This window comes from Heterocephalus glaber, unplaced genomic scaffold, assembly GCF_053883595.1.
Source record: "Heterocephalus glaber isolate CG9 unplaced genomic scaffold, H.glaber_assembly_v1.0 deba00001140, whole genome shotgun sequence".
Classification (NCBI taxonomy): domain Eukaryota; kingdom Metazoa; phylum Chordata; class Mammalia; order Rodentia; family Bathyergidae; genus Heterocephalus; species Heterocephalus glaber.
Window position 1 is genome coordinate 107864 of NW_028258200.1, and position 26838 is coordinate 134701.

At 50.4% G+C, this 26838-nt stretch overlaps 2 protein-coding genes across 6 annotated transcripts in view; one reads left to right on the top strand and one right to left on the bottom strand.

The window, feature by feature from the left end:
- Positions 1 to 195: 195 nt before the first annotated feature.
- On the bottom strand, positions 196 to 24633 carry Scamp2 (secretory carrier membrane protein 2). 2 transcript variants are annotated; one of them, XM_004872035.4, is made up of 9 exons: positions 24272 to 24633; positions 11810 to 11878; positions 11388 to 11486; positions 9518 to 9635; positions 8590 to 8718; positions 7817 to 7976; positions 5260 to 5361; positions 1697 to 1817; positions 196 to 1559 (listed from the first exon to the last, which is right to left on the bottom strand). In XM_004872035.4, exons 1-9 carry the CDS (start codon positions 24326 to 24328, stop codon positions 1425 to 1427), a joined length of 990 nt encoding a protein of 329 aa, XP_004872092.1. In that variant the 5' UTR covers positions 24329 to 24633; the 3' UTR covers positions 196 to 1424. The 2 variants fall into 2 exon arrangements, with proteins under 2 accessions (XP_004872092.1, XP_004872093.2); XM_004872036.4 differs by having other exon boundaries at positions 5260 to 5305; positions 24272 to 24458.
- Mpi (mannose phosphate isomerase) overlaps positions 24195 to 26838 on the top strand; it is a 12130-nt gene continuing 9486 nt past the window's right edge. Inside the window, exons 1-2 of one of the 4 annotated variants that reach the window (XM_087210234.1) lie at positions 24195 to 24253; positions 24813 to 24930. The gene's annotated coding sequence lies outside the window, so the exon portion shown is untranslated. Of the gene's footprint in view, positions 24254 to 24574; positions 24735 to 24811; positions 24931 to 26838 lie in introns of those variants that run through there. The other 3 variants (XM_021250050.2, XM_087210233.1, XM_021250052.2) reach the window with 3 other exon arrangements.

Below are 26838 nucleotides of genomic sequence, written 5' to 3' on the forward strand. Positions count from 1 at the left end.
AAAAATGCCTCTGGGAGACCCTTTGCCTCCCTGTCACCTAGTCTGAAGCTCATGCCCTCGTTGTTGGAACTTGACGCCGTCACCGACCAGCCAAGGTGTATGTCAATTATCTACCTCCCTATCCTAGGTGCCCCTGGGCACCCATCTGATGGCCCTCCCTGTCCTCTACTGCCCACCAGACATCAGGACCACGGCTGAAAATGTCATTTTTATTTAAGCACAAAAATGGAGTCATAACATATACATTTGTACATGAAGGGAAAAAATACTAGAGAGCAATTTACAAACCCCTGGTGGCTGTCCTTGTCATTTGGTGGCATCAGGCCTGAGTGAGCTGAGGCAGACCTGCCAGCATGGTGAGGCATGCCACAGCCCACCTCCACTCAGCAAGTTCGGGAAGGTGGACTCCAGGCACACCATCACAATCACACACCTGTTAAGGAACTCCCCAGGGCAGGTGGAGGTGTCTTAGACTCTGCTCCAGGTGAGGGAGGACCTGGAGAGTAGCCTGGAACCCTTGGAAGGATGCTCCTTCTGCACCCCAAGTGTCATAAGCTGGATATTGCTGAAGGGCCACGGGGGAGGGGGCAGAAGTACAGCTAAGGCAAATGGTAGCTGTCCCTTAGGTAAGGAAGTTGAAACAGGTCAAGCAAACCACACCAGGACAGCCAGACCCTCCTCCTAGCCACTGGACAAGACAACTGAGATCAGCATCTTCTATCCCTCCCTATCCCTAAATCCCAGCCACTGAACATTCAGAAAGTCAGAAGGGCTCAGCAAGGGCCCCAGAGGGCACAGATGATACCCACACCAAGAGGGTGCCCAGGGCCTTGAGGGCCATGAATCTATTTGTGAGGAACATGAGTCTGGGATGGCCGGGCCAGAGGAGCCCAGAGACCTAGAGTAATTCGGGGATCTGAACTGCCCACCCTCCCACCCCAACTGCAGCTCACCAAAAGGGGGCCCTTGGGAAGCTTAGGCCAGTTTGGGCAGGAGAGTGGGACTATGAAGGCCACAGGCTTGGTGGGGTCCTGGGACCTGTGCAGGAACGCCAGCTGTGGTGGGCTAGACCATGTTCCCATCCCTGTGTGTGTTCGACAGTGGGTGTGTGTGCACACGCATGCGTGTGTGTATGGGGAAGACAGCTTCAGGCCCACTGCTTCCGGAGACAAAAGGATCCTACCAACCACCACCAGGCAAGGAAAGACATCTTTCTTATTTTTCTTTTGTCATGTGTAAAAACAGAATCCCTATCCCTTCCTCCCCTTCCCTCAGTGGAAGGGACAGCTGGTTGCTGAGGAAGGAGGAAGAGCCAAGACAGGACCCCCACCAGGTCTGTGCTGGGCATCCCCATCGAATAAGGCACCATGGAAAGTGCAGCTCAGGGCAGGTGCAGAAGAGGCTGGACAGAGGCTGGAGCCAGGCTAGTTGCCCTGGAAGGCTCCCTGGGCAGCGGAGGAGGCAGCACTTCGGAAGGTCCTGCTGCTGAAGATACCCTGGGAAAACTCTTCCTGGGCCTGCTGGAAGCTGGCTCCTGTCCGGCGGTAGAAAGAGTGCACCTGGGGAGAGATGGGTGAGGAGCGCTAGAACCTGGCCACCCAGGTCACACCCCCAGGGGACCACCAGGAACTGACCCCACCTGCCCAGCCAGCCTTGGACAAAGGTGCAGGCAGAATCGAGGCCTAACCCTACTCACCCGCTGTAAGAGGAACAGCGACAGCCCAGCACATAGAGAGAAGAAACCAGCCACCACCATCATGATGATGGACACAGCCAAGGACTCGGACTTGATTGTGGACAGGGCTGCAATCCAACCACTACAAAGGGAAGGGGGCGGAAGGCACTAAGTGGGAGCGAGCCCCAGAGTCCTCATGAGGGCTCTTCTCCCAGCGGCTGGTGTGTCCCGGCCACCACCTGGGCACTGCCCTGCAGCACAGGTCCCCAGTGTCCCTGTCTGTCAAATGGAACAGCCTCATGCTTCCTGGCATGGAGACAGACAGATCAACGTAAAAGAATTGAGAGCCCAGGAATCAACCCACATACCTAGCAATTTATTCCTTTTTTAGGTTTGTTTGGGTTTTTTTTGGTACCAGAAATTGAACTCAGGACCTTGCACTTGCAAGGCAAGTTTGGGCACTGCTGAGCTAAATCCCCAGCCCTGCAATTTATTCTTGACAAGGGTGATAAAACCAAAGGAGAAAGAAGTGTCTCTTCAACAAATGATACTGGTACAAAGATCCTTACTGGGCCTATATATAAAAATTAATCAAAATTGCCCAAAGATCTAAACATGAGTGTGGGGGAGGCTGAGGCAGGAGGATCTCCATAAGAGTAAGACCCTGTCTCAAAAAAAAACAAACAAACCATAACACACTTAGAAGAAAACAAGACTTGGGTCCTCATGACCTTAGATTTGGCAGTGGTTTACTAGATGTGACATCAAAAGCACAAGAAAAAAAAAGACAGATAAACTACATTTGATCGGGATTAAAACCCTAAACTAACCCTAAAAGCTCCTGGACTCTGGGCTGGGCTTAGTGGTAGAGCTCATGCTTAGCATGTTTCTGTGCATAAAAAGACAATATTCAAAGACTGAAGTTGAGTCTGGTGGCACACACCTGTAATCTTAGCACTGTGGCAGGCTGAGGGAGGAGGATCTCATGTTTGAGCTCAGCCTAGGTAACTTAACAACTTAGGGAGAATCTGTCTCAAAATAAAAAACGACAGCTGGATGTGGTGGTGCACACTTGTAATCCTAGCACTTGGGAGGCTGAGGCAGAAAGGCTGCTTCAAGTTCGGTAACAGCCTGAACTATACAGTGAGTTCAAGGTCAGCCTGAACTACATAGCGAGATCCTGTCTCAAAAAACAACAAATATAAATAAACAAAAATAAATAAATAAAGGGATGGGGACCTGGCTCAGTGCAAAGGTCCTGGGTTGAATCCCCAGTAGGGCAAAAAAAAAAAAAAGATGGAGGAGTTGGGGGCTTTATGACATAATGCTTAGAATCTAATATCTAAAATATGTAAAGAACTCATACAAAAAGAGACAAAAAAAAAAACAACCCTCATATAATTCAACAACAAAAAGACAACTCAATAAATTAGCAAAGGGCTGGAATAGACAGTTTTCTTTTGTTTTGAGACAAGCCCTCACTATGTAGTTCAGGCTGGCCTTGAACTGGCGGCAATCCTTCTGCCTCAGCCTCACGAGTGCTGGGATTAAAAATGTGCATCATCATACCCAGCTTGGAATAGACATTTCTCCAAAGAAAACATAGTCAACAAGCACATAAAGGGGGCTCAAAATCATGTCATTCAGGAAATGCAAATCAAAACTACAATAAAATACTGTGAATCTTTAGGGTGATGATGACAATCTTTCTTATTTATTTAAAGACAAGTCTTACTATATAGTCCAGGCTGGCCTCAAACTGACGGCAAGCCTCCTGCCTCAGCTTCCTGAGTGCTGGGATTACAGGCATGTGCCAACACACCAGCCTTGATGATCTTTTAAACCCGTCATCAAGGATATGAAGAAACGAACCCTCACACACCGTTCAGTGGCAGTGCAAAATGGGTCAGCCACTCTGAAGAAGTGTAGATAGCCAGGAGTGGTGGCACACACCTGTAAGCTCAGCACTCAGAAGGCTGAGCCAGGAAAATCACCACGAGTTTGAAGCCAGCCTAGGCTACATAGTGAGCTCAAGGATAGTCTGAACTACACAGTAAGACCCTCTCTCAAAAAAAAAGAAGCATAACCATGGAGGCTGCTCAGCAAGTTCCACTCAGAATTCGTATGTAACACAGTGATGCTACTCTTGGAAGGTCCCAAAGGAAGTGAAAATAGGTGTACAGAAACCTGAGGGCAGGGCTGTAGCTCAATGGTAGACTGTGTGACCCCCTGGGTTCAACCCCCAGCATCATGCGCGCGCGTGCGCACGCACACACACACACACACACACACACACAGGACAATCCAACAGAAACTTTTTTTTTGATACCGAGGATTGAACTTGGGTCCTCCCGCTTGTGCAGCAGGCAGTGAAACGACTGAGCTAAATCTCTGGCCCTAGAAACTTGGTTACAAATGCTCACAATGGCCAGGCTCAGGACAGCACAAAGGAGGAAAGGATCCAGTGTCAGCAGGGCATGGTGGCCGACCACCTGTAATCCCAGCACTTGGGAGGCTGAGGCAGGAGTATTGCTGTGAATCTGAGACCAGCCTGGGCTACACAGTGTGTTCAAGACCAGCCTGAACTACAGAGTGAGATCCTGTCTCAAAAAACAAAAACAACCTACTCTCTCCGCCAAAAAAGAAAGCAAGAAAGAGTGGGTGCAGGGGGCTGAGCCTCAAGAGCTGATCTAGGTGGACCCAGACAGGGCAATGAGGGCCAGGGCCCAGGCCCGGGCGATTCTTAGTTGGGTGTGAACAGTGAGCATTCGTCACAGCCTTCCTATCAGAACCTCATGTGGGGTGAGATGAGAAACGGCTATGGAGTTGAATGAACAGTCCCTGGGTGTGGCAGGTGGTAGGAGGGCAGCACCCACAGCTCGGAGGCAGGGATCAGCCCTTTCCTCACACTCTGGACAAGATGGTTCCAGAAGGGAGGGGACCAAAATAGTGTCACCCCTCCAGGCTCTCAGCCAGGGCCCAGGCTGAACTTTCTGCAAGGCTCCCTGAGCACTGGTGCAAAGGAAAAGATCAGCCAGCAGCTTTTCTTTCAGAGACTAATTCTGGGCTGAGTGCTGAGGAAGCCAGGAAATTCGAGCCAGCTGAGAGCTCAAGGAAGACAGTGAGAAGCCATTTCCCAGGAGGCTGGGATGGCCTCTTGCAAGAATGCTTCGAACTAACCCTAAACCTAACCCTAATCTGGAGCAGCCACAGCCTCTAGGAGAGGCTGTGGTCAGTGCAGGACAAAGCCCTCAAGATTCCAGCCAGGCTCACCCTCATATCCTGGTGAGTGGAGGGCAAGGGATCACAGGAAGTGGCGACCTGTAAAGAACTGAAAAGGAGCTGGGCATGGTAGGTTGAGACTGTTCCAGCTACTCAGAAGGCTGAGGCAGGAGGATAGGATCACTTGAGCCTGTGAGTTTGAGACCAGCCTGGGCAGCACAGTGAGATCCTATTTCATTGTGGAAAGTGGCCCAAGGCAGATCCAAGTGGACCCACCCACCCCCTCCAGGACAGAAGTGCTGCACAGAAGGCTGAAGCCTCCATCCCAAAGCAACAATTCCCTGTGACACTGCAGGTCTCACCTGGTCCCCAGGTTCGGCAAGCCAATCAGCTGGATGAAGTAGACCCCTATTTGACAGAAAAATACAAAGAAGAACACGAAGAAGCTGAAAGAATTGTCAGACCTGTGGAGAGATGGAGAAATAAGTCATGAGAGGGCTTGGCCATGTCGCTCAGCATTTCTTCCTGGGTGTGGTCTCTCTCCTTCCTAAAAGCCAGGAGGCAGGAGGGACAAGTACACAGGGCACCAGGGACAGTCACAGTCTGTAAGGACACAGACACACAATACCGACACGGGAACACCCACTACCATAATCAAAGGGTTGCTTTCACCACCGCCCAATTTAAGGGGTACGGACTTGACCTCTTTCCCAAAGAGCTCATAAAACTGCTCCCCCAGGGCCAGGTGAGGTGGTGCACATCCATAATTCTAGCATTCAGGAGGCAGAGACAGGAGGATCGCCTCAAGTTTGAGGTCAGCCTGGGCTACATAGTGAATTCAAGGCCAGCCTGAACTATATAGTGAGATCCTGCTTCAAAACAATAACAAAAGGGCTGGGGATGTAGCTTAGTGGTGACATCCCTGCCGGGTCAAGTGCAAAGTCCTGAGTTTAATCCCTGGTACCAGAAAAAAAAAAAATCAACAAAACTGGCCTGTTGAGAAATCTTGTGTTCTCTTCTCCCACACTTCCTTATTTGGGCTGGGGATTTAGCTCAGTGGTGCTGCAGCTGCCTCACAAGCACAAGGTCCTGAGTTCCATCCCCGTACAACAAGAACAAAAAACCCCACAAAAATTGTTCCTCCAAGGACAACATACATGATTTTTTTTTTTTTTTGAGACAGCATCTTGCTATGTAGCTCAGCCTGGCCTCAACTTGCAGTGATCCTCCTGCCTCAGCCTCCTTAGTGCTGGGTTACAGGCATGCACCACCACACCAGCCCTTAAGGACACTACAGAGAGCCCAACACTCCCTCTTGTGGCATGGTTGCAGGCAAGAAACTCACCCTAAGGGATAAATCTCTATTAATAAAACTGTAGGAGGGCCGGGGATTTAGCTCAGTGGTTCCACCGCCTGCTGTGCAAGCACAAGGACCCGAATTTGATCCTCAGTACCAAAAAACAAAAACAAAAACAAAAAACTGTAGGAACTGGGCTTAGTGGCACATGCCTATAATCACAGCACTCTGGGAAGCTGGGGAAGGAGGAGCACAAGTTTGAGCCCAACCTGGGCAACTCAATGACAGGGAGAGCTTGTCTCAAAATTTTTTAATTCTTTAAAAAAAGAAGAGGCTGGGTGTGATGGCACACACTTCTGATCCCAGCACTTGGGAGGCAGAGGCAGGAGGATTGCTGCAAGTTTGAAGCCAGCCTGGGCAACATAGTGAGTTCAAAGCCAGTCTGAACTACACAGTGAGACCTTGTCTCAAAATAAAAAAAAAATTTAAAAAAAGAAAGAAAAGGGAGGCTGGAGATGTAGCTCAATGTGAATGTGAAGGCTCTGGGTTGAATCCACAGTACTACAAAAAAAAAAAGACTGTAGACCCAGGTGAAAGCCTAGGTTTCTGGGGAATGGGGGCATCAGATAACAATCTGTAAGGGCCGAGTACCTCCATCTCTGTCCTGAGGACCAGAGACAGTGAGGATTCAGGTGCTGCTGAGGGTCTGTGGGAGGGTCCAGCCAGGGCACACCCCCTCTGCCAGGGGACCCTTGGAGCTTCCAGCACCAATAGCATCAATTGGTTTTTTTTATTAATTGTTATTAAACCTTATCTCATTCTCTCCTTCCCCTTACATCCCCTCCCCTGCCTAAGTACAAAAAGTTTGTTTCCATTTTTTCCTTCTATTTTCTCTTTTTTTCGGTACCACGGATCGAACTCAGGTCCTTGCGCTTGAGTAGCAGGCGGCGAAACTACTGAGCTAAATCTCCGGCCCTATTTTCTCTTTTTTTTCTTGTCGCTCCTTCCTTTCTCCCTCCCTCCTCCCTTGTTCCCCTTCCCATGTGAACATTTTCTTCCCATTTCCCAATATCTATTATATATTTTAGTCCTTATTTCCACTTTTGGCTTCTCACACCAGAGAAACAATGCAGTATTTAAACATGTGTGTCCAATTTATTTCACTTAAGAGTATAGTCTCGGGCTGGGGATTTAGCTCAGTGATGCTACTGCCTGCCTTGCAAGTGCAAGGGCCTGAGTTCAATCCCTGGTACCAAAAAAAAGAGTATGGTCTCAAGGCTCATCCATTTAGCTATCAATGTCCAAAGCTCATCCTTCTTTAGGGCAAAGTGCTCCACTGTATAAAAAAAGCACATCTGCTTTATCCATTCATCAACTGATGGGCATTTGGGCTATTTCCAAGATTTAGCTACTATAAACTGTGCCACTATAAACATGGGTGTGCATATATCACCCAACAGCATCAACTGGAAGGCTCAATTCCAAACCCAGGGCCCTGGGAGGTACACAGCCAGGAGCCACTGCAGGTGCCCAGGATCACTGGGCATGGGGAGCCCCCATCTGACTCTCTAGAGCACATTCAAAGCCTCTGCAGGCAGCCCATTCTCCCCAGCCCTGCTCACCGGAAAGCCTTATAGATGGGTCGGTACCAGCAGAGGAAGGCACAGGGTGTGAAGATCACAAACCACAGGATTGAGAGCCCAAAGTCCACTCCCTTGGTGGTGTCAACCGTGAACCAGGCCAGGCATGCGAGCAGGTTCAGAAACAGAGTCACTGAGTGCACTGGGAGGGGAAGGGGAGGAGACAGAGCTGCGTGAACCCAGGTGGCCCAGGGCTCTGCCACAGGACAGACCACTCAAGAGGGGGGAGATGAGGCCTGCTCCCAAATCCTGAGTGTCCGGGTCCTCAAAACCAGGGACCAGGGCCAGGGATTTAGCTCAGTGGTTCGCCTCAAAAGCTCAAGGTCCCGAGTTTGATCCCCAGTACCAAAAACAAAAAAAACAAAAACAAAAAACCAGGGACCAAACTACATTTCCAAGGGCTGACAGGACAGGGAGGTCTCTGAGGGTAGCATGGTGAGGTGCAGGCTCAGGTTCTATCCTCAGGCAATGAACAGCTCTTCCCTGATGGGCTGCAATGGCAAGATGACGGGAATAGCCTTCTTCCTCACCCCCAGAGCCCAGGTGCCTATGGGCAGGGAGCCTCCCCTAAGGCAGGCGCTCAGTGTTGGGGGTTCTGCAGGGACTCAGGGGGCCACCCAATGCCAGGCCAGGCACAGGGATGGCTGGGATCTACAGAAGTCTCACCACAGGGAGGAGCACCCCAAGCAAAGACAGAGCCTGGCAACGGCCCGCTATATCCCTGAACCCCAAGGGAGGGCAGGCTCGGGACTCACACATCCAGAGATAGTAGAGCATCTTGCAGATGCGTTGGTAGTCAGCAGGGATCTCGGTTGAGAAATCCTGATAGAAGCAGGGCTTGAGAGGGCACCACGTGGGCAGGGGTGGCCAGTTGTTCTCTCTCACTGTGTGGGAAGAAGGAAGAGGCAATGGGGTGAGGGGCCAACCTCAGGAGCAGAATCAAAGCCAGGGACCATGGTGCATGCCTGCCATCCCAGCACAAGGGAGGCTGAGGCAAGAGGATCACTGTGAGTTTAAGGCCAGCCTGGGCTACATACTGATTTCTTTTCTTTTCTCTCTCTCTTTTTTTTTTTTGAAGTACTGGGAATCAAACTCAGGACCTTGTGCTTGCCAGGCAGGCATGGCACCACTGATCTACATCCCTGGCCCTACGTAGTGATTTCAAGGGCAGACTACACTACATAACAGGATTCTGTCACAAGGAAAACAAACAAAAATGCAGCAGCAGAATGGCTCAGTTTATGGGCAAACCAGAAGTTCCAGCAAGTGAAGCTGAGGTCGTCATGGGACATGGAGTGAGATGGAAGAGGTAAATGGGACTCAAAGAGACACCCACAGGCTCCCTCCAAGATGATGGAGCCCAGAAGCACTGGGAAATACAAAGCCAAATGGCCCAAGGGATTATTTTTATAAGCAACCAGCTGATAGGCAGGGCAACCGGGGTCATCATCATGAGCAAGGAATTGTGGGGACCAGTGCCCTTACCTTATTAAAGAATCAAATAACTTCAGCTCTGGGAAGAGGGCAGAAATGATCTACTGTACATCCATCAGGGACACACAGCAGGTCTCCCCAGGCCCAGCCCCTTCTAGAGGTCCCAGAGCTCCACGAAGCTCTGCAGCTGGAGTGAGAGGAAGCAGCCCAGGGCCAGCTTGGAGGCCCTTGCTCTGCAGCCGCCCTTACCATGTAAGCTGGCTGCTGTGCTCTGCAGCTCCCGCTCCTTGCGCTCCAGCTCCGCAGCTTTCCTGTCTAGCTCCTCCTGCTGCCGGAGCAGGCCTGCTTGGGCTGCAGCTGCCACAGCCTGGAGGGATGAGCGGAACAGCCAGACACAGAGCAGAAGGATGCTATTAGTCAATCTCATGGCGGCCGGGGGCGGGGGGGGGGGTGCGTAGCAGGGAGGCTGCATAAGAGTGTCTTGGGCACCAGGGTGCTGAGGGGCCCTGTCTCCTCTGCTCCCGTGCCACCTCTGGCCCTTGGCCATCACCAGGGCTGTCCTCCACCCCCTGCCTAAGCTGAGACCAGAGAACCAGCCCCCATGCTCGGTGGGTCCAGGCTGAATTAGTGACCTTTGCAGTTAGAGCCAAGGAGAAAGACCTCACAGCACACTAAGCCAAGGTCAGAAACCCTGAGCCGATCCCCCTGGAAAGAGTCGGGATGGGTGTGTGAGGCAAGGATAGCATGCAAAGTGGGGACAGAGCAGTTGCAGAGGGCACAGCCTTGGGACCTGTATTTCAGCATCTACTGCTCCTACTCTGCTCCCAGGCTGCCTGAACCACACCTGGCCACCCCCAGGGACCATCCAAGGTGTAGTCCCACTCTGCCCAGGTTTCATGCAGAATCTAAACTTTCTCTTGCCTACAGGCAGGGAGGGCCTCTGAGCGAAGCAGCTTGGGGACTCTTATGTGACCTGGAGCAGAACTGGGCCCAATGCCCTGCTTCTGCTGCCACCGCCATTTGGGCCAGGTTCCTCCTGAAGACTGAAACTAGTCTTCTTCTGGGAACAAGTAGCATCTGGTCAACTCCTGGGATGACAAACCAGGCACATGTGTGACCCCCCGCCCACCCCCCCCGCAAGGAGCTCTCCAAAGAGTAAAGGCTGCTTCTGGAGGTGAACTATGGCAGAAGCAGGAAGGGACTGCACAGTGCCATACAGAGGGTCTTGGCCTCCCGTGGAGCAGACCACCCCCAGCTCCCCAGTCACCCTGCCTGGAAGGCTCGCCTGTCCTCCATGGTGCCAGGGCCCCACTCCTCTACACTGGGCCTACCTGGGGGAGCGTTCGCAAGCAGCTGTCTCAGAACACTATCTCCTCCTAGCAGCATCTGCCTCTCTGCACGTGTGCCCCCTGCCAGGAACCGGGCCAGCAGGAACTTGCTGGCCTGCCTAAGCGGGAGCTGCAACACACAACTCTGCTGGGGGCTCATGTGGGGCTGCAGACAAGAGTTGGTATTTTGGGAAGGGACAAAGGAAAACAGGAAGGCAGGCAGGAATAAATAAGTCTAAAGAGATAGGGACTGGGGCACGGCCCAGTAGTAGAGCATGTGCTTGGCATGTGCAAGGGCTTAGGTTCGATTCCCAGCACTGCAAAAACAAAGACAGTGCCAGGGATTTAGCTCAGTGGTTCCACCGCCTGCCTGGCAAGAGCAAGGTCACAAGTTCAATCCCTGGTACCAAAAAAAAAAAAAAAAATAACAAAGGCAGAGACAGAGACAGAAACAGAGACAGACAGACAGACAGATTCTGAGCCCCAAGTAAGAGAGAATAAGCCAAAGGCCCCTGGAGGGACACAACAAGCCAAACACTCTCTGAAGACACCAGGGTCTCCAGCCTGGTGAGTGGAGCTGTTCCGGTAGCGGCAGTGGGGTTGGAGCTGTGGATAAAGCATCTATGGGTTGGCAGAGCACTCCATCCAACTGCAGGCACCCAGCTCCAAAGAAATGAACAAGAGAGCCCTGAAGGGAAGGGGGGGCCCTCTGCCCACCGTGCCTCAGAGTTCAGCCAGGGACCATCACTCCTGCGCTGGACAGAGGCCCCCAGGGCTCCAAGTACCAGTACCTGGGGGCTCGGCTGCGTGGGCTCCACGGAGGGCTGCAGAACTGCTGGCTGCGAGGGCCCAGTCAGCTGAGTGGTGGGCACCGTTGTCGCTGCATTTGTCTGTGTGGGACAAATCATCACAGGAGGGTGTGAGGGGCTCTTCCCTGGGGACCTGCGCTGGCCTCCTCTGCAGCTTCCCAGAATAGGCCCTGGGCTCCAGACAATGCCTCTCCTAACCTAGTCCCCTGGCCAGTCCCATGGGGTCCCCAGCACTCCAGCACAGCCCTGCCCTCCTCAGGGAGGGGACCAAGTCCCAGGCCCCAGGGGACAATTACAGAGAGCCTCAGTGACATGGCACAAACCCCCCAGCCCTAGTTGGCATCCTTCTAAGGACCACTGGACATCACCCAGAGGGCCCAGGCCTGGGGGCACAGCTCACTGACCTCTGAGAAGGGGTTGAACTCGGCCAGGCCACTCTGCGGGTGGTTGGTCAGCTGGGTCACAGAGGGGTCCTGCAAAGGTGGAAAAGAGCTGTGAGACCGTGGACAGCTGCAACCTCATCACCCTTGTACAGTGGGCCTGAGGCCTGGAAGCTGGCAGAGTGGCTCTGCCAGCACCCCACAGAGTCAGGGGGCTCACGGCTTCATTCCCAGGGAGCATGGGTTTTGAGGGAGTGGGGTGTATGGGGTGGCAGAGATAGAAACTTCCTGTCACTCTATAATCTCTGTACTGCTTTATTTATTATGCTACAGAAAGCATTTTTCCTTTTTTTTTGGTATGGGAATCGAACTCAGGGACTCACACTTGCCAGGCGGAAGCTGTGCCACTGAGCTACATTCCTGGCCCTCCTTCTTATTTTTTAAAGAACAGTTTAAGGACTTGGAACAAAACACGCTGCTGGCTGCCAGTGTGATGTATTAAACCAGGCACACGCAATGGAGGAGAGATGAAGGGCTCACAGGAAGAGCCAGAGAAATGTTTTGTGTTGGGGTTTTTTTGAGGATTCTTTTAAAAAATGCAAAAATGTCCTTAGTTTGCTTGGTTGCCTTTCTTTCTTCTTTCCTCTTTCCTTCCTTCCTTCCTTCCTGCTCCCCACCCTTTGGTTCTTTCTGGCAGTACTGGGGCTGGAAACCAGATCCTTTGGGCTGAGCTACAACCCCAGCCCTATTTTTCATTTGGAGAAAGGGTCTCACTAACTTACCTAGGCTGGGCTTGAACTTAGGATTCTCCTGCCTCAGCTTCCCAGACTCCTGGGATTACAGGTGTGCATCACACATGCCCAGCTCTTGTCCCAAATATTCAATCCTTCCTCTCCATGGTCCCCGGCCCAGGGCTCCCCCAGCCTCTTCTGCAGTCTGTCCTGCTCCTCTCATCCCCTTCCTCACCCACAGGGGTAGGGTTCAAATCCTGCTCCATAGCCGTGTCAGGGCTCTGGAAGGAGTAGCTATGAAGGGGGGCAGGGGTGCCACCAGTCTGTCCCTCACTTCCAGCCCTCACTATTCAACAGGCCACGGTGGCACACACCTGTAATCCCAGCACTCTAGGAGGCTGAGGCAGGAGGGTCACAAATTCCAGCCCAGCCTGGGCAACTTAAAATTCATAAACGCTAGGGGTCAGGGATTTAGCTCAGTGGCACCATGCCAGCCTCGCAAGCAGAAGGTCCTGAGTTCCATCCCTGGTACTGGAAAAAAAAAATAATGCTGCAAAATTCATAAACACAACGTCAGTGCTTCAAGAGTGGGTGGTCAAGGTGTCCACTGTCACCGCTCCTACTCAGCACGAGACCCAAAAGAACTCCACCACAGACTCCTTGAACTAATTACCAAATTCAGCAAAGCAGCACGATACAAAACACAGAAATCACCAGGGTTCCTGTATATGAAAAATGAACCCACTGAGAAAGAAATCTGGAAAACAATAACATTCAAAATTGCTTCAAAAAAATTAAATACAGTACAGTAAGTCCCCAACTTACAAACATTCCCATTGCAAACTTTTACAGATGTACTGTATAAGATTTACCTTGTCAGAGATTATGAATGAATCTGACTTACGAACGTTCTCCTGGAATGGAATTCGTTTGTAAGTTGGGGACTTACTGTATCTGGGAATTAACCTAATCAAGGAAGTGAAAGACCTCTACGATGGCAACTGTAGAACTCTGAAAAAAAACAAAAGAGGTGGAAAAGGATGTCAGAAAAAGGAAAGACATCCCGTTACTGAAAAGGCAGAACCAATGCTGTCAAAATGGCCATAACACCAAAAATGATATATAGATATAATGCAATTCCAATCAAAATACCAGGATTATTTACAGAACTAGAAGGGGAGGTGGTCTTGACCAGACAACTGAACTCACTCCAAGTCTCTGGACAGGGTGGTTCCTCTGCAGCCCCAATCCCCACCCCTGCCTCTCTCCTGGGTATCACTCTTTCTTGGTAGCTCCTACAGTGGGGATAAAGGGACAGGGTGGGATTCAGGAGACCATGTGAAGCTTGCCCCAAGTCAGTTCACGGCTGACCAATGGCAGTTTCCTCTATGCAGGGAAGACCTGGGGCTCAGTATTTGTCCCCTCTCAGACTTGGTATCATCTTGCCAGGTGGAGAAAGTGAGCTGCCATCGCCGAAACCACACCCACTTGCCAGGGACCTGGTGACTTAAGTTTGAGTCACTGCAGGTCGAGGAACCCAAGGGCAGCTCTGGTGGCAGTTTCAGGTGCTGGCACCCAGATACCTGGCCAAGGTGCACACCTGCAGGCTGCTGGTGAGACATCTTTCCTTCACAGCAGCCAGCAAGGGGATTCTGAGATTAGGGTGAAGATGAGGGGGTGACTGTCTTGTGCATGTGGATGCCCCCTCCTTTTCTTTGGTAAAGTCTTAAAGGCTTGTCCCTTGGCCCTCACCAGCCCCATCCCAAACATGTCCAGTCCCCACTCAGCCTGGGGACCTCTGCAGCCAGAGTATTGGGTCTAGGCCATCCTCTGGCCCCTGAGGACATCCTCTGGCCCCTGGGGACAAATATTGCAGGCTGTGGAGCTTCTCCATTCCCTAGGAAACATTGGCCTACACTAGGGGACTGTAGTCCAGTGACCAGGGGCTCAGGGACAGCTAGCCCGAGAAAAGGAGCCCAGGCACTCTATGAAATACGGAGATGTCCCATCTGAGGAAACTGGGCTCTCCTAACAAGAGGTGGGTAGGGGTAGGGTGTGAGGCACAGGGACAGGGGGAGATGACACTTGCTGGGCTCCCGTGTGCCAGCCTCACCACACCATAATGACATGACTGTGAAACTCCAGTCACCTGACCCAGTCACTGGGCCAAGCTGTCAGAACCCAAGGTTCCACTACCTTTCCCAGCCTGGCTCTGAGGGACGCAAGCCTTTGCCCTATGGAAGCCACTATCTCCAATGACTTCACTTCTCTCACGTAGTACGTCTGCAGTGGACTCGCTCTGTCCACCCCAGAGCCTGTTTGTCCCGTGGCTCGGGGATGCAGCTCAACCATTCTGTCTGTCCCCAAGGACAAAAGATGGTGGTGGAAGAAGCGAGGCTGCCCCAAGCCTGGTCCAGTGCCTAGCAAACGGGAGGGGCCTGGCCATCACAGGGTGCTAGGAATGGACCCCACTCCAGGAGGGCACTGGCCAGGGACTTCACAGAATTGTTCTAGGGACAGGGTCTCTCAAGTAAGGGGCGCCTCCCAGGCCCTAGCGAGGAACATCAGCTCACAGGCAGGAAGCAGGCAGCACCAGCCTCTGTCCTACTCACTGGGCATCACCGGGCTTGTAAGTGGGGTAAGGAGCTGTACATTACAAGGATGGCGAGGGCTGGGTTTCACCTATGAAGAAGTAACCTTAAACCCCTTGGCCATGTAGACTGTCACATGCCCTTTACTGAACTTATAATGAGGAGAGAGCTTCTCAAGTTACTTCTTTCTATTTTTGTTTTGTTTTGTTTTGTTTTGTTTTGCTTTGAGATAGGGTCTTGCTATGTAGCCCAGGCTGGCCTTGAACCCTCCATGATCTTCATTCCTCCGCCTCCAAGTGCTGGGATGACAGGCGTGTGCCACCACACCTGGCTAATTTAGTTCTTTTCATTCAGCAAACAGACTGTGAGTCAGGACACACTCTAGTCATTAGAGTGTCCACACTCTGGAAGCTGAGACAAGCAGACACACCCCACGAGTGTGCTGGTGAACACAGACTGATGGCGGGGGAAGGAAGACACCAGAGGGCTCTGAGGAAGGTGAGGTTCCCAGAGAAAGGGAGGAAGGCAGCCAAGGCCACAGGACAGGGAAGCATTTCTGGGCAGCTGAGAAGACAGGCAGGCTGGTCCTGCAGTGCCTTTCACAGGGCCCTGAAATGCGCTTGCTTTCATCATTCTGCAAATCTTCTAAGCATTTCCTAGGTCCTGGGAGGCCTGGTCCTGGTGACTTTTCCCTGTTTTGGCATGTTACACTTTTGAAGCTCCTGCTGGGAGGTCAATTTCAGGCTCCAAATAAGCACATTAAGCTTAGTGTGGTAGTGTATGCTTGTAAGAAGTTCAAGGCCAGCCTGGGCTACATGGTACATTCAAGGGCAACCTGAGACAGGGTCTCAACAGAACAAAACAAAACAAAGCACAGTAAATAAATACCTCATGGACTAAAAAGCTTAGGTCCTTCTCTCTGGGGGAGATGGACTCACCAATACTCTGAAACTCAGTTTGCTTTGGAGATGAGGTTGAGTATCATCGAGCAAGAACAGCTATCTAACCCAGACCCCCAAAGAGCCCAAAATGACCTTGGAAATGACCTTGGAGCTCTCTGACCCCAAACCTAAAAATCACTTTTTTGAGACAAGGTCTTGCTATGTAGCTCAGGCTGGGATTACAGGCATGTGCCACCACGCCCGGCCAAGAATCATTTTAAGGAAACATGACAAAAACTTGGGATAGGAGGAAAAAAAAAAAAATCAGAAAAGTCCCCAAGTACAAATACAAGCACATTTTGGTGCATACCTTCTTGAAGGCCCGCAGCCACTAGAAATCAGAGCACAGTGACACCACGAGAGGCTTTTATTTAACATCACTGGTTATTCACGATATGCAGATGAAAACAACACTGAGATTCCACCTCACCCCACAAAGAATGGCTGCTATTAAGAAATCCAATAACAAATGCTGGCAGAGGTGTGGGGAGAAAGGAACCCTTCTCCATTGTTGGTGGGAGTGCAGACTGGTGCAACCACTGTGGAAGTCAGTATGGAGATACCTCACACAACCAGGGCTAGAGGTCCCATTTGACCCAGCTATTCCCCTGCTGGGTATCTTCACAAAAGAATTAAAAGAATCATCCCACAGTGGTATATGTGCACCCATGTTCATAGCGGCACAGTTTGTAATAGCTAAAGCTTGGAAACAGCCCAAGTGCCCATCAACTGGAAACTGGATAAAGATGATGTGGTTTTTTAATAAAATGGAGTACTACTCAGCCATAAAGAACGAGAAACTAGAGACATTTATAGCTAAATGGATGCATATTGAGGCCATCCTCCTAAGTGAAATAAATAGGACACACATGTGTCAATACCGAATAGTTTCTCTAATGTGAAAAACTGAAAGTGTAAACAAGGATATACACGGATGAAATGGCCTAATAACATATTTCTTGGATTGTGTTTCCATCGCGTGTCATATGACTGTATCGAAATGTAAATTAGGGAGAATTTTGGCTTATGTGGAGTCTGCTAACTAACTGGAGTTTTTTTCCAGACCACTATTTGTTCAATGTGGGTTTTGGGGATCTTTTTGAAACAAATCACATCCTCTGGTATCTTGTTGGTGCTTGAGATGCTTTTTTAAGTTATATGGAAAAATGTTTTGTTTTGGTTGAGTTCTACTGTATTTGAATATTATTGTAGTTTTTTTTCCCTTGCATTGTTCTTCTTTGAATGGTTTTAATTCTTGTATCTGTGTGTTTGATAATAAAGTTATTTAAAAACTTTAAAAAAATAAAATAAAGAGAGGCTTTGTTATATAAGTGCCAAACTATAGTGTTGTCCAAAGTAATCACATGCAAAAAGACTGGCAGGACGGGCCAGGGATTAGCTCAGTGGTCCCACCACCTGCCTCAAAAGTGCAAGGTCCTGATTTCGATCCCTGGTACCAAAAAAAAAAAGACTGGCAGGAAAACACGTTAATTAAAATAACAATGGTTATAAAAGAGTAGTAGAAATAAGGATGACTTTTCTGTCTCCTAAATTTTCTATAAATGTAATTATATGTTATTTTTACTTTCAGACACAAACTCCTTTAAAAAAAAGAGCCTGAGGGGTTGGGCGTGGCAGCACTGGCCTGTGATCCCAGCACTGGGAGGCTGAGACAGGAGGACTGAGCCCAACCTGGGGCACATAATAAGCTTAATGCAAGACTGGACTGTATCATGAGACCAGTCTCAAAAAACAACAAAACAAACAACAAAAAGGGGGAGAGAGCCTGAGAGTCTGCTGAGAAAGCTAGGTCTGTGCTTAGGTCTCGCTCTGCCACAGGCAGTTAATGCATGGAACAGTTCAGAAAATCATAGTTCAGTTCCTCCTGGTCCAGCATTTGAGGTCCTCCAGGACCTGGCAGCCCCTCCTGTGGACACAGTCTATCCTCAAACTGAGTTACCTGCCTGTCACTCTCTACACAAACCACTTTACACTAGGAGCCAGGGGGAGCCATCAAGAAAAAGCCTTGGTGGGGGGCCGGGATGTAGCTCAGTGGCACCGAGCCTGCCTGGCAGGCGCAAGGTCCTGAGTTCAATCCCCGGTACTGCAAAAAAAAAAAGGAAGAAAGGAAGAAAGGAAAGAGCGAGAGAGCTTTGGTGCCCAGGACCAAACAGAGGCCAGGTAAGTGGTGATGGCCCAAATGGGGGCTGTGCCAGGTGAGAGCAAAGGCAGCGAGGTCATGGGGGAGTCAGGGAAGGCTGTCCTGAGTGGGCATCTGCACTGGATCTTGAGAGACAGAAGAGACTGAGCAAGTGTAGAGAGGGAGGTGAAGCCACAGATCTTTACAAAGAGCTGCAAGCATTCAGGGAACAGAAGCCGGTCATGGTAGCCATGGAGTGGCTATGTACAGGCAAGATAGAAGCAAAAAACAGCCCAACAACAGCCAACAAGAGCGTGTCAGGCTGCAGGAGGCTGGGCTTGATCTGTAGGCAGTAGGGACCAGAGCTGGGCCGGCAGAGCACAGGAAAGATGCTAGGAGGACCGGCAAGAACCCAACCATCCACATGGGTGATGGCAGGGACTGGATTAGGGGGTGCAGCTGGGGATGGAGGAGGAGGGAGGTCAATGTCTCAGGCTCAGCAACTCTGGGCTGGTCGGGCAGGGAAAGGGGAGGGAAAGGAAGGAGAGGTGCTGGCCTGGGTGACTGGTAAACAGTGCTACCATTAACTGAGATAAGTGATTCCAGCAGAGGAGAAACAGGTTTTCCAGGCTGGGTGTGGCGAGCAGGGAGGATCTGCAAGAACTTTAGACCCAGGCTGGAGAGACCTGTGGGATAGATCTGGCTGGATGGCTGAAAAGATCTAATGAAAGGCTGGAAATACTGGCTAAAAGTGTGAAAGAGGCTGAGCACTAGTGATCTAGATCTAGGATCAGGTAAGGCCATACTACCCTGAAGCCAGAGAGTGAAAGTGTACGGTGAGAAGAGGGTCGGGGACAGAAGCCCGGGGGCTCCTAAATGGATGGGACTGGAAGTAACATGGGTGGAGGTTATGAAGACAGGACTTCAAGACAGGCTGCCCAGACAAGCACGTGTGACCAGCAGTGGACCATCTCAGGCCCACGGGTGATGGAGCACAGGATTCACCTGAATAGCCTGGCTTCTTGTTGGGCACAGGGCTCTGCTCTTACCACCTTCCTCCTGAAATGCTTCAGAGTTTGCTGCACACTGTCCCCATCCTCCCCATGGTGTGCCAGAGCCCTGTGTGTGTGCCTGTGTGTGTGTGTGTGTGTGTGTGTGTGTGTGTGTGTGTGTGGTACTAAACCTAGGCCTTTACATTGAGCTACATCTCCAGCTTTTTAAATTTTCTCTTTTGAAGCAGGGTCTCCCTAAGGTACCCAGGCTGGGCTCAAACATTGGATCCTCCTGCCTCAGCTTCCCAGAGTGCTCAGATTAGAGGCACGTGCTCCCATGCCCAGCTTTTGAGGGGCATTCTTTGCTCTCCTGCCACCTGCACAGTTCTGACCAGTACTGACCATATGCCTGTGTACCTAGCTCTCTTGCCCAGGCCCACAGGGCAGCAGGGCCTTGCTGATGTGGACTAACGCACACCTTTCAGGGCCACTTGCTGGCTGGGCCACCCTTGCAAATGTCTTCTCTGAACGAGAGCCAAGTACCCTTGTCTGTACTGGTTAAATATTACCATTTCTGAACATGGGATCATCCTGCAGTTAGTGGCTCTGAAGAAAATTTAAGGAAGTGTAGAGTTCAAGTTCATCTGAGTCTCTGGCCAAGTTCTAACACCCAGCTCGGCCTCCCGTGCCAACCACAAAATCAGGAATAGCTTCACCTGGGCAGTTGTATGGAGACAGTGTTAAGCTCCAAGAGCCTCAACATTTTCAAATTTCTTAAGACAACGCTCTGTGCCACAGGGAGGTTCTCCCAGGTCCATTGGCAGTTCTGAGAATTCCTGAAGTGACAGTCAGGCTGCAGCAGCCCAACTGTGGGAAGCCACAAAGCTTTCAGTGTCTGTGCGGGGGAACAAAGTCATCTAACTTCGTTCACACCCCAATTTCCACCACCACTTTATCCTCCTACAGGAAAGAAATGTTCCAGTCCTTGGGAAGGAGCCACAGTACCGAGATTATCTCTTAACATGTGAAAGTGAGAAACATGTGACTTGGCAGGTCTGCAGATGAGAGTCCCCCTCTATTCAGAATCACCACCTTTGCCAGTCCCCTCCCAATCAGTGCCCAGTCTGGGGAAATCTGGCAGAGGTGCCATGGAGGAAGGCAGCCCTGGCATTTGGCAGGGTAGTCTGACTTTTAGTGGCCTGCTGAGAAAAGAAGCAGACTGTACAACGCCTCCCTGTGAGCTCTCCGGCTATTTATCACTTGACTTAGTGAGAAACTTTTGGAGACAGACACCCCGAAATTGTGCAGAAGTAGGGTCCAAGTACCCAGAGAGGGCGGAGCAGGAGCACCCTAACTGACAGGGGAATTGAGGTTGTGAAACGGGTGCTTGGCCTGCAGTTTCCTGCTTCCCGCTGGAAGTTTGGTAAGCCTCGGCCACACTCTTGTGACTTAACTTTCCACTCTCAGCTCCTCCTTTGCAGGAAGTTTTTAATCCCAACTGCAACTGAACATGAAGAATGGTCAGAAAAGCCTGTGCCCAAACTGTGGGGCAGGGGCAGAAGCAAGGGCCTGAGAAAGACTTTGGATGAGGAAGTCAAGGTACAGACGCATTGGGGGTTTCCCTGGGTTTGCCAAGAGTGAACAGATACAGCGTTTCATGGCTGAATAACTCTGAGAAATGCCAGACAAATAAAGCTGAGCAGGACTTCTCAGAGCCCTGACCAAACTTACAAGCCTTGTTGATCTTTGAGAAAAATGGAAAAGGGGGGATGCTGAAACCTATCTGACCAGAGACTCTGAGCATCTTCCAGGACTGGCATGACTCAGAACAGAATCTTAACCAGGAGTGGTGGCACATGCCCACCATTCCAGCACTTGGGAGGCTGAAGCAGGAGGATTGCCACAAGTTTGAGGCCAGCCTGAATTACACACCAAGACCCTGTCTCTCTCTCTCTCTCTCTCTCTCTCTCTCTCTCTCTCTCTCACACACACACACACACACACACACACACACATACACACACACACACAAAAGCACACAGAGGGCTAGCAGTGAAGCTCAGAAGTGGAACACAGGCTCAGTATGCATGAGTCCTGGTTTTAATCCTCAGCACTAAAAAAAAAAAAAAGAAAAGCACACAATAAAATTTGAATGATTTTTCCCCCCACACTGGGGGGAAGATGTTTAGCTTATTCTAATATGTATGGGGCTAGGAATTTAGCTCAGTGGTGTCGCACCTGCCTCACAATCGCAAGGTCCTGAGTTCGATCCCTAGAACCAAAAACAAATCTAATATGCAACATTCACCACTACTAGTACTCTCATTTCAAGAACAGTGAAAATAAGTCAGGCATGGTAACATATACCTGCAATCCCAGCACTCTGGGAGGCTGAGGTAGGAGGATCACAAATTCAAGCCCAGCCTGGGCAACTTAGCAAGACCTTGTCTCAAAATTTTAAAAAGGGGGCTGGATTTGTAGCTCCAAACTCCCTGTATTCAATCCCCAATACTACAGTGGGGGAGAAGCTGGGCATGATGGCAGACACCTGTAATGCTAGTACTCAGGAGGCTGAAGCAGGAGAACCACAAGTGTGAGTCTAGCCAGGGTTACTAGCAAGTTCAGAATAGCTTGGACTACATGGCAAGATCCTGTCTTGTTAAAAAAAAAAAAAAGTGACAGTGGTGATAATCTTACATTCTTTCCTTAGCTGGCCTAAAATAACCTCAATGTCTGATATTCAAACACCTTTAAAAACAGCATAGTCCTGGGAATGAGGCCTAAATCTGGCCCCTTTCTTACTAATTCACAGGTGATTCTGAATTCTTAGATCCCAGATTGCTAAATGGAAAAGTATAGATTTCTAAGAATATTCCCAGTTCCAACTGTCAACCACAGTCTCTGAACACTAAATGTATTTTTGCAATCCACTATGATACGGTATGACAGAAAAAAACGACTGTTCTGGAGGCTGGCTAGGTGTGACAGTTTCTGAGTCTGTCGCCTCCCCACCTGCTCTCTCCTGAGCTCTGTGCCAACACCCTGTGTAAATGAAGCTGGGCTCACACCCTGTCACCCATGGGCTGCACCCTGCCAACGTCTCAGCCCCAGCAGTCAGGAAGCTGACACTTCTCTCTTATGGGAAGGGAGAGGCACTCTGACCAGGGGAAGGAGCTCAGTGGCTGCACAACCAAAGCTGCTGCTCCCTATTCGAATGTGTGCCAAGGATTCAAAATTCAGCACAGAATGAGGGCAATAGTATTGCAGCCAGCCAGGACCCTGGCTTCCCACACAGGATTCCTGACCAGCTGCTGCTGGATAACAGGCCAGCAGCTGCTTCCTGTCCCACCACATCCTGCGCTGCCTGACAGACAATCTTGCTTGAATGCAGAAATTACTTCTCCTGCAGTTTGCACAATCATTTCTGGGTCTGCAGATGTGGTCTAAGACTTCCAAGGAACTATTATTAATATACGGCAGGATGATTCTGCCTACTTCCAGCACTGGAGAAAAGCTCCCTGCATCTTCGGGCAGCTGACTGCTTCTGATGTCAGCAGAAATTTTATTTAATTCTGACAGGACCAAAAAAAAAAAAAAAAAGTCATCACATACCACACTTCAAAAGCCTGTTTGATCCTTGCTAAACTCTAAATCCCAGTATTAAACAGCAGTTTTGTAATTAAAGCAAAACAGTTACCAAAGACACTGACACACAAAAAATGCAAATGTGTTTTCCTTACTCAACTAACAGATGGCTGTTTGCCTTATATAAGAGACAAGGTCTTAAGACTGTCAGAAAGCATTAAGCTAGAAGAGGAATGTTCAGAATTTCCCAGTCTTACAAGGAACAAGCTACCAAAATATGCCTGGAGGATTCCCACTGACCAAGTCACCTTGAAACCAAAAAAGACGCCTAAAATATCCACTCTCCTGACAGTGGTAATGACAGCTCAAGCCTTTTCTGCCTTTGCCCTGCTGGAAGGGACAGATTTACGGGGGAAAAGTGCATGCTATGAGTCACAGGAAGGACCCCTCCAAGGACTTCCGGATCACCTGCAGTGGGGTGGGGATGGCTTGGAAGCTGCCAATGACCTTAATAAAGTACAAACAGCATGACTTCTCACACCTGGTAACATCCTAGCAGAACAGAAATATCGGGGCTCATAAATCACCAGTCAGCACAAGCAAGCGTCCCCAGAACTGGTTTTGAGAAGACATGAAAGAGGTGACAGAATCGTCCTGGAGCTACCAGAAGCCCAAGCTCTTCTCCACAGAAAGAGACCACCCCCGTGCTCTCCACTCCAAGGCAGAAGACTTGAACTTTAGAAAGATCGTTTCTTCCTTGACTGTTCGTTCCAAAGGTCAGGGCAGCTTATAGATCAGTGCATCGCAGCCATCCTTCCACCACACGCGGGGGCCAAGACGCTTTCAGAGCCACCTCTCCTCGACCCTCTCCCTGACGCATGGCCAAGATGTGAGATTTTTATCAAGGTCATTTTCCAACTTAAAGGCTACTGAAAGGGTTCCGAGGTTACAAGGCTGGAGCTACCTGCCTGCCCTCTCCCAGCCATTTCCCAATCAACCGCAGGGACTGTCCTACACTTTATATGCTATTTTGGCTGTTGCTAGTAGAGGAGTCTCGAGCTTCTCCCACACTTCTTTGTGCCGCTAGAAACTTCTACTTCCTCATTACGTTGCTGTCACCCTCTCTCCTAAGGTGGCTCATAAGTGTCTTTCCACGACTAAAGGAATGTGATAGCCACATTTCTCCTCTCCTCTCGATACTAGTGGGTCTCCCCGCGGGTCCAACTGGACCCGCGCCAGTCCCCTTCCCCAGCAGGGCCAGTCGAGGGGCCACGACCCCTCAGCGCTGGGAGATCACACCCCTTCCAGGCTACAGCGCCCCGCCCCTCTGCAGAGCCACCTGCTGCTAGTCCCGCCTCCCAGCCGCTAGGATAGGCCAGCCCTCAAAACGCGCTTCCTTATTGGACAGAGGGCCCATCCCTCCTACGCCACGTCTCCCGGCTCTGGCGAAAGAGGCCAGGGCGGCGGCCACTGACCCCAAAGAGATCTGTGAGTTGGGGGTCCCACCTGGAAAGGGTTTACGTCCACTGGGTCCGCGAAGGGGTTGCTGTCGAAAGCCGACATGGTGACTGGGAGTCGGGAGGCGAGCTCCGCGAGCACTGCTGACTCCGGTCGCCCAGACCCAGCGCTGCTCGGTGTAGACCCTCCACTTCCGGGACCTAGCAGCACTTCTGGCGCACGCGCAGCGGCGAGCCAGGGGACGTGATCCGTGACGTCACAGAGCCCGACTCTGACCTGCCCCGCCCTGCCCACTAGAGAGGGGGGTGGGCGTTCTGTTCTTTACGGATCTTGGAAGTCGGGTCGCGGAGTGGTTGGGATAGCAAGAGACGGGATCCGGATCGGAGCCGTTCCTAGACCTCGTTCTGTCTGCTGCCTGCCAATTTTGTGATCGTAAAGTTAACTCCCAAAGGTGGATCAGGAAACTTAACTCCTTCCTTTCCCCAGAGGCCAAGTTGGGACGTCTACACAGGCTAGTGATAAAACCTACTATCTCATAGGGTTGTCTCGAGAACTGAAGAAAAAACAAACTCTTCTTTTACTTTCTCAGTGAACACAATACTTCTGCCCCCAGATGTGTGTGTTTGTTTCCCTACACACCGAGCAATTCTCCAGCAGATGCCAACTGGTGTCCTAATCCTCGATTGACACTGGCCGCCTGGAGACAGGTAGTGTCCCAGATTGGTCCCATGGACGACCCCTCACCCCACTTCAGATGTTAATTCCAGCCCCGCTGGTTATATTTGTGCTGTTTTTCTTCTCTCCTCTTCCTCCTCTTCTTCATCCCCCCACCCCCACCCCTTTGAGACAAGGTCTCCATAGATTGCCCAGGCTGGGCTTGAACTTGTGATCCTCCCACCTCAGCCTCCCAGAGTGCGAGGATGACAGATGTGCGCCACCATGCCTGGCCCTTACCTGTGGTTGACTAAGTGGCTATAAATTATCGTTTCCAAAGCCCTCTCCTTAGGTTCAACACATTTGCTAGAGTGCCTCATAAACTCCAGCAAACATGTTTGTCAGTTTATTATAAAAGATGTTACAAAGATAATGATAAACAGCAGATGGGACAGATGCACAAGGCCAGGCACATGAGAAGTCGAGGTTTCATGCCCTCTACAGAGCATCTCCCTCTAGGGACCTCCATGTGTTTAGCTAATTTGAAGCTCCCTGAATCCAGCTTTTTTTTTTTTTGCATTGGTCTTTTGAGACAGAGTCTTACTATATAGCCCAGGGTGGTCTCAAATTTGCAGTGATCCTCCCACCTCAGCCTCCCAGAGTGCTGGGAATACAGGTGTGCATTACCAGGCCATTATCGGTACATTTTAATTTTTTTATGAAGGCTTCTTTATGTACACACGATTGATTATATCATTGACCTTGGGTGATCAATTCAGCCTTCAGCCCATCTTCCCTCCCTGGAGGTTGTAAGGTTGGAGCTGAAAGTGTCAACCCTCTAATCACTTGTTAGTTCCCCTGGCAACCAGTCTCCTATTGGAAACTTACACAGGAGTCCCCAGAGAGAAAGAGGACAGCAGATCATCACCAGATAAAATAGTGTGATTGGGCCGGGGATTTAGCTCAGTGCTTTCGCCGCCTGCTGCGCAAGCGCAAGGACCCGAGTTCGATCCCCAGTACCAAAAAAAAAAAAATAGTGTGTTCATTTCTATGAGACCTAGACCACCAGCCAGGCATAATGGTGTAGGCTTCTAATGCCAGCACTCAGGAAGCTGAGGCAGGAGGATTACACATTTGTAGGCCAGCCTAGGCTACATAGTGAGAGTTTGTCTCAAAAATTAAAAAAGAAGGGGCCAGGGATTTAGCTCAGTGGTTCCGCTGCCTGCCTTACAAGCACAAGGACCTGAGTTCGATCCCCAGTACCAAAAAAAGAAAAAAAGAAAAAGGAAAAAAAGATAAATGAGCAAGGGCAAAGACTAGAAGATTCTAGGTTGTCCAGACCTCCTAACTGTCCTTACAAATTTTTGTATGTATGTAGGAGGGTGCAGGGCTAGGGCTCTGAGTGCCCCAGTGATCTAAGTTATTCTTTCTCTGTGCAGGAAGATTCTGAGAAGCTGACCATGACTGGTTTCTGTGGTGGGAGGTACCATAGTGGGGATGTGTCAAGAACCTCTGTGCCAAGCTGGGGGCACATGCCTGTAATCCCAGCAATTTGGGAGGCAGAAGCAACAGGATCGAAAGTTTAAGTTGAAGCTCTATCTCAAAATAAAAATATTTTTTAAAGGGATGTGGATATAGCTCAGTGTGAAGGCCCTAGGTTTAAGCCCTAGTAGCAAGGGTGCACACAAACACACACCCAGCTTCTGGGGCCATTGGAACACTCTGCCGCCCCGCCCCGCCCCCCCCTCCGCCACTGAGCTAAATCCCGGGCTCAAGCCGCTTCTCACTAAATCTGTGCAGAAGCCTTGGCGTAGTCGTGCACGCCTGTAATCCCGGCGCTCAGGAGGCTGAGGCAGGAGAATCGTCTAGAGTCGGAGGCGAGCCTGAATTACATATAAGTTCAAGACCAGGCTAAACTATATAGTGAGACCTTGTCTCATACAAAACAAAAACCCAAAATC

Excerpts from the sequence above, each read along its gene's own strand:
- Scamp2 (XM_004872036.4), bottom strand. The coding sequence starts at position 24,328 with ATGTCGGCTTTCGACAGCAACCCCTTCGCGGACCCAGTGGACGTAAAC. Across the intron at positions 11,879-24,271 it reads TGGACGTAAACCCTTTCCAG|GACCCCTCTGTGACCCAGCT; the intron begins GTGGGACCCCCA and ends CCACCTTTGCAG. Across the intron at positions 1,818-5,259 it reads TTGCCGAACCTGGGGACCAG|TGGTTGGATTGCAGCCCTGT; the intron begins GTGAGACCTGCA and ends TTCCCTTTGTAG.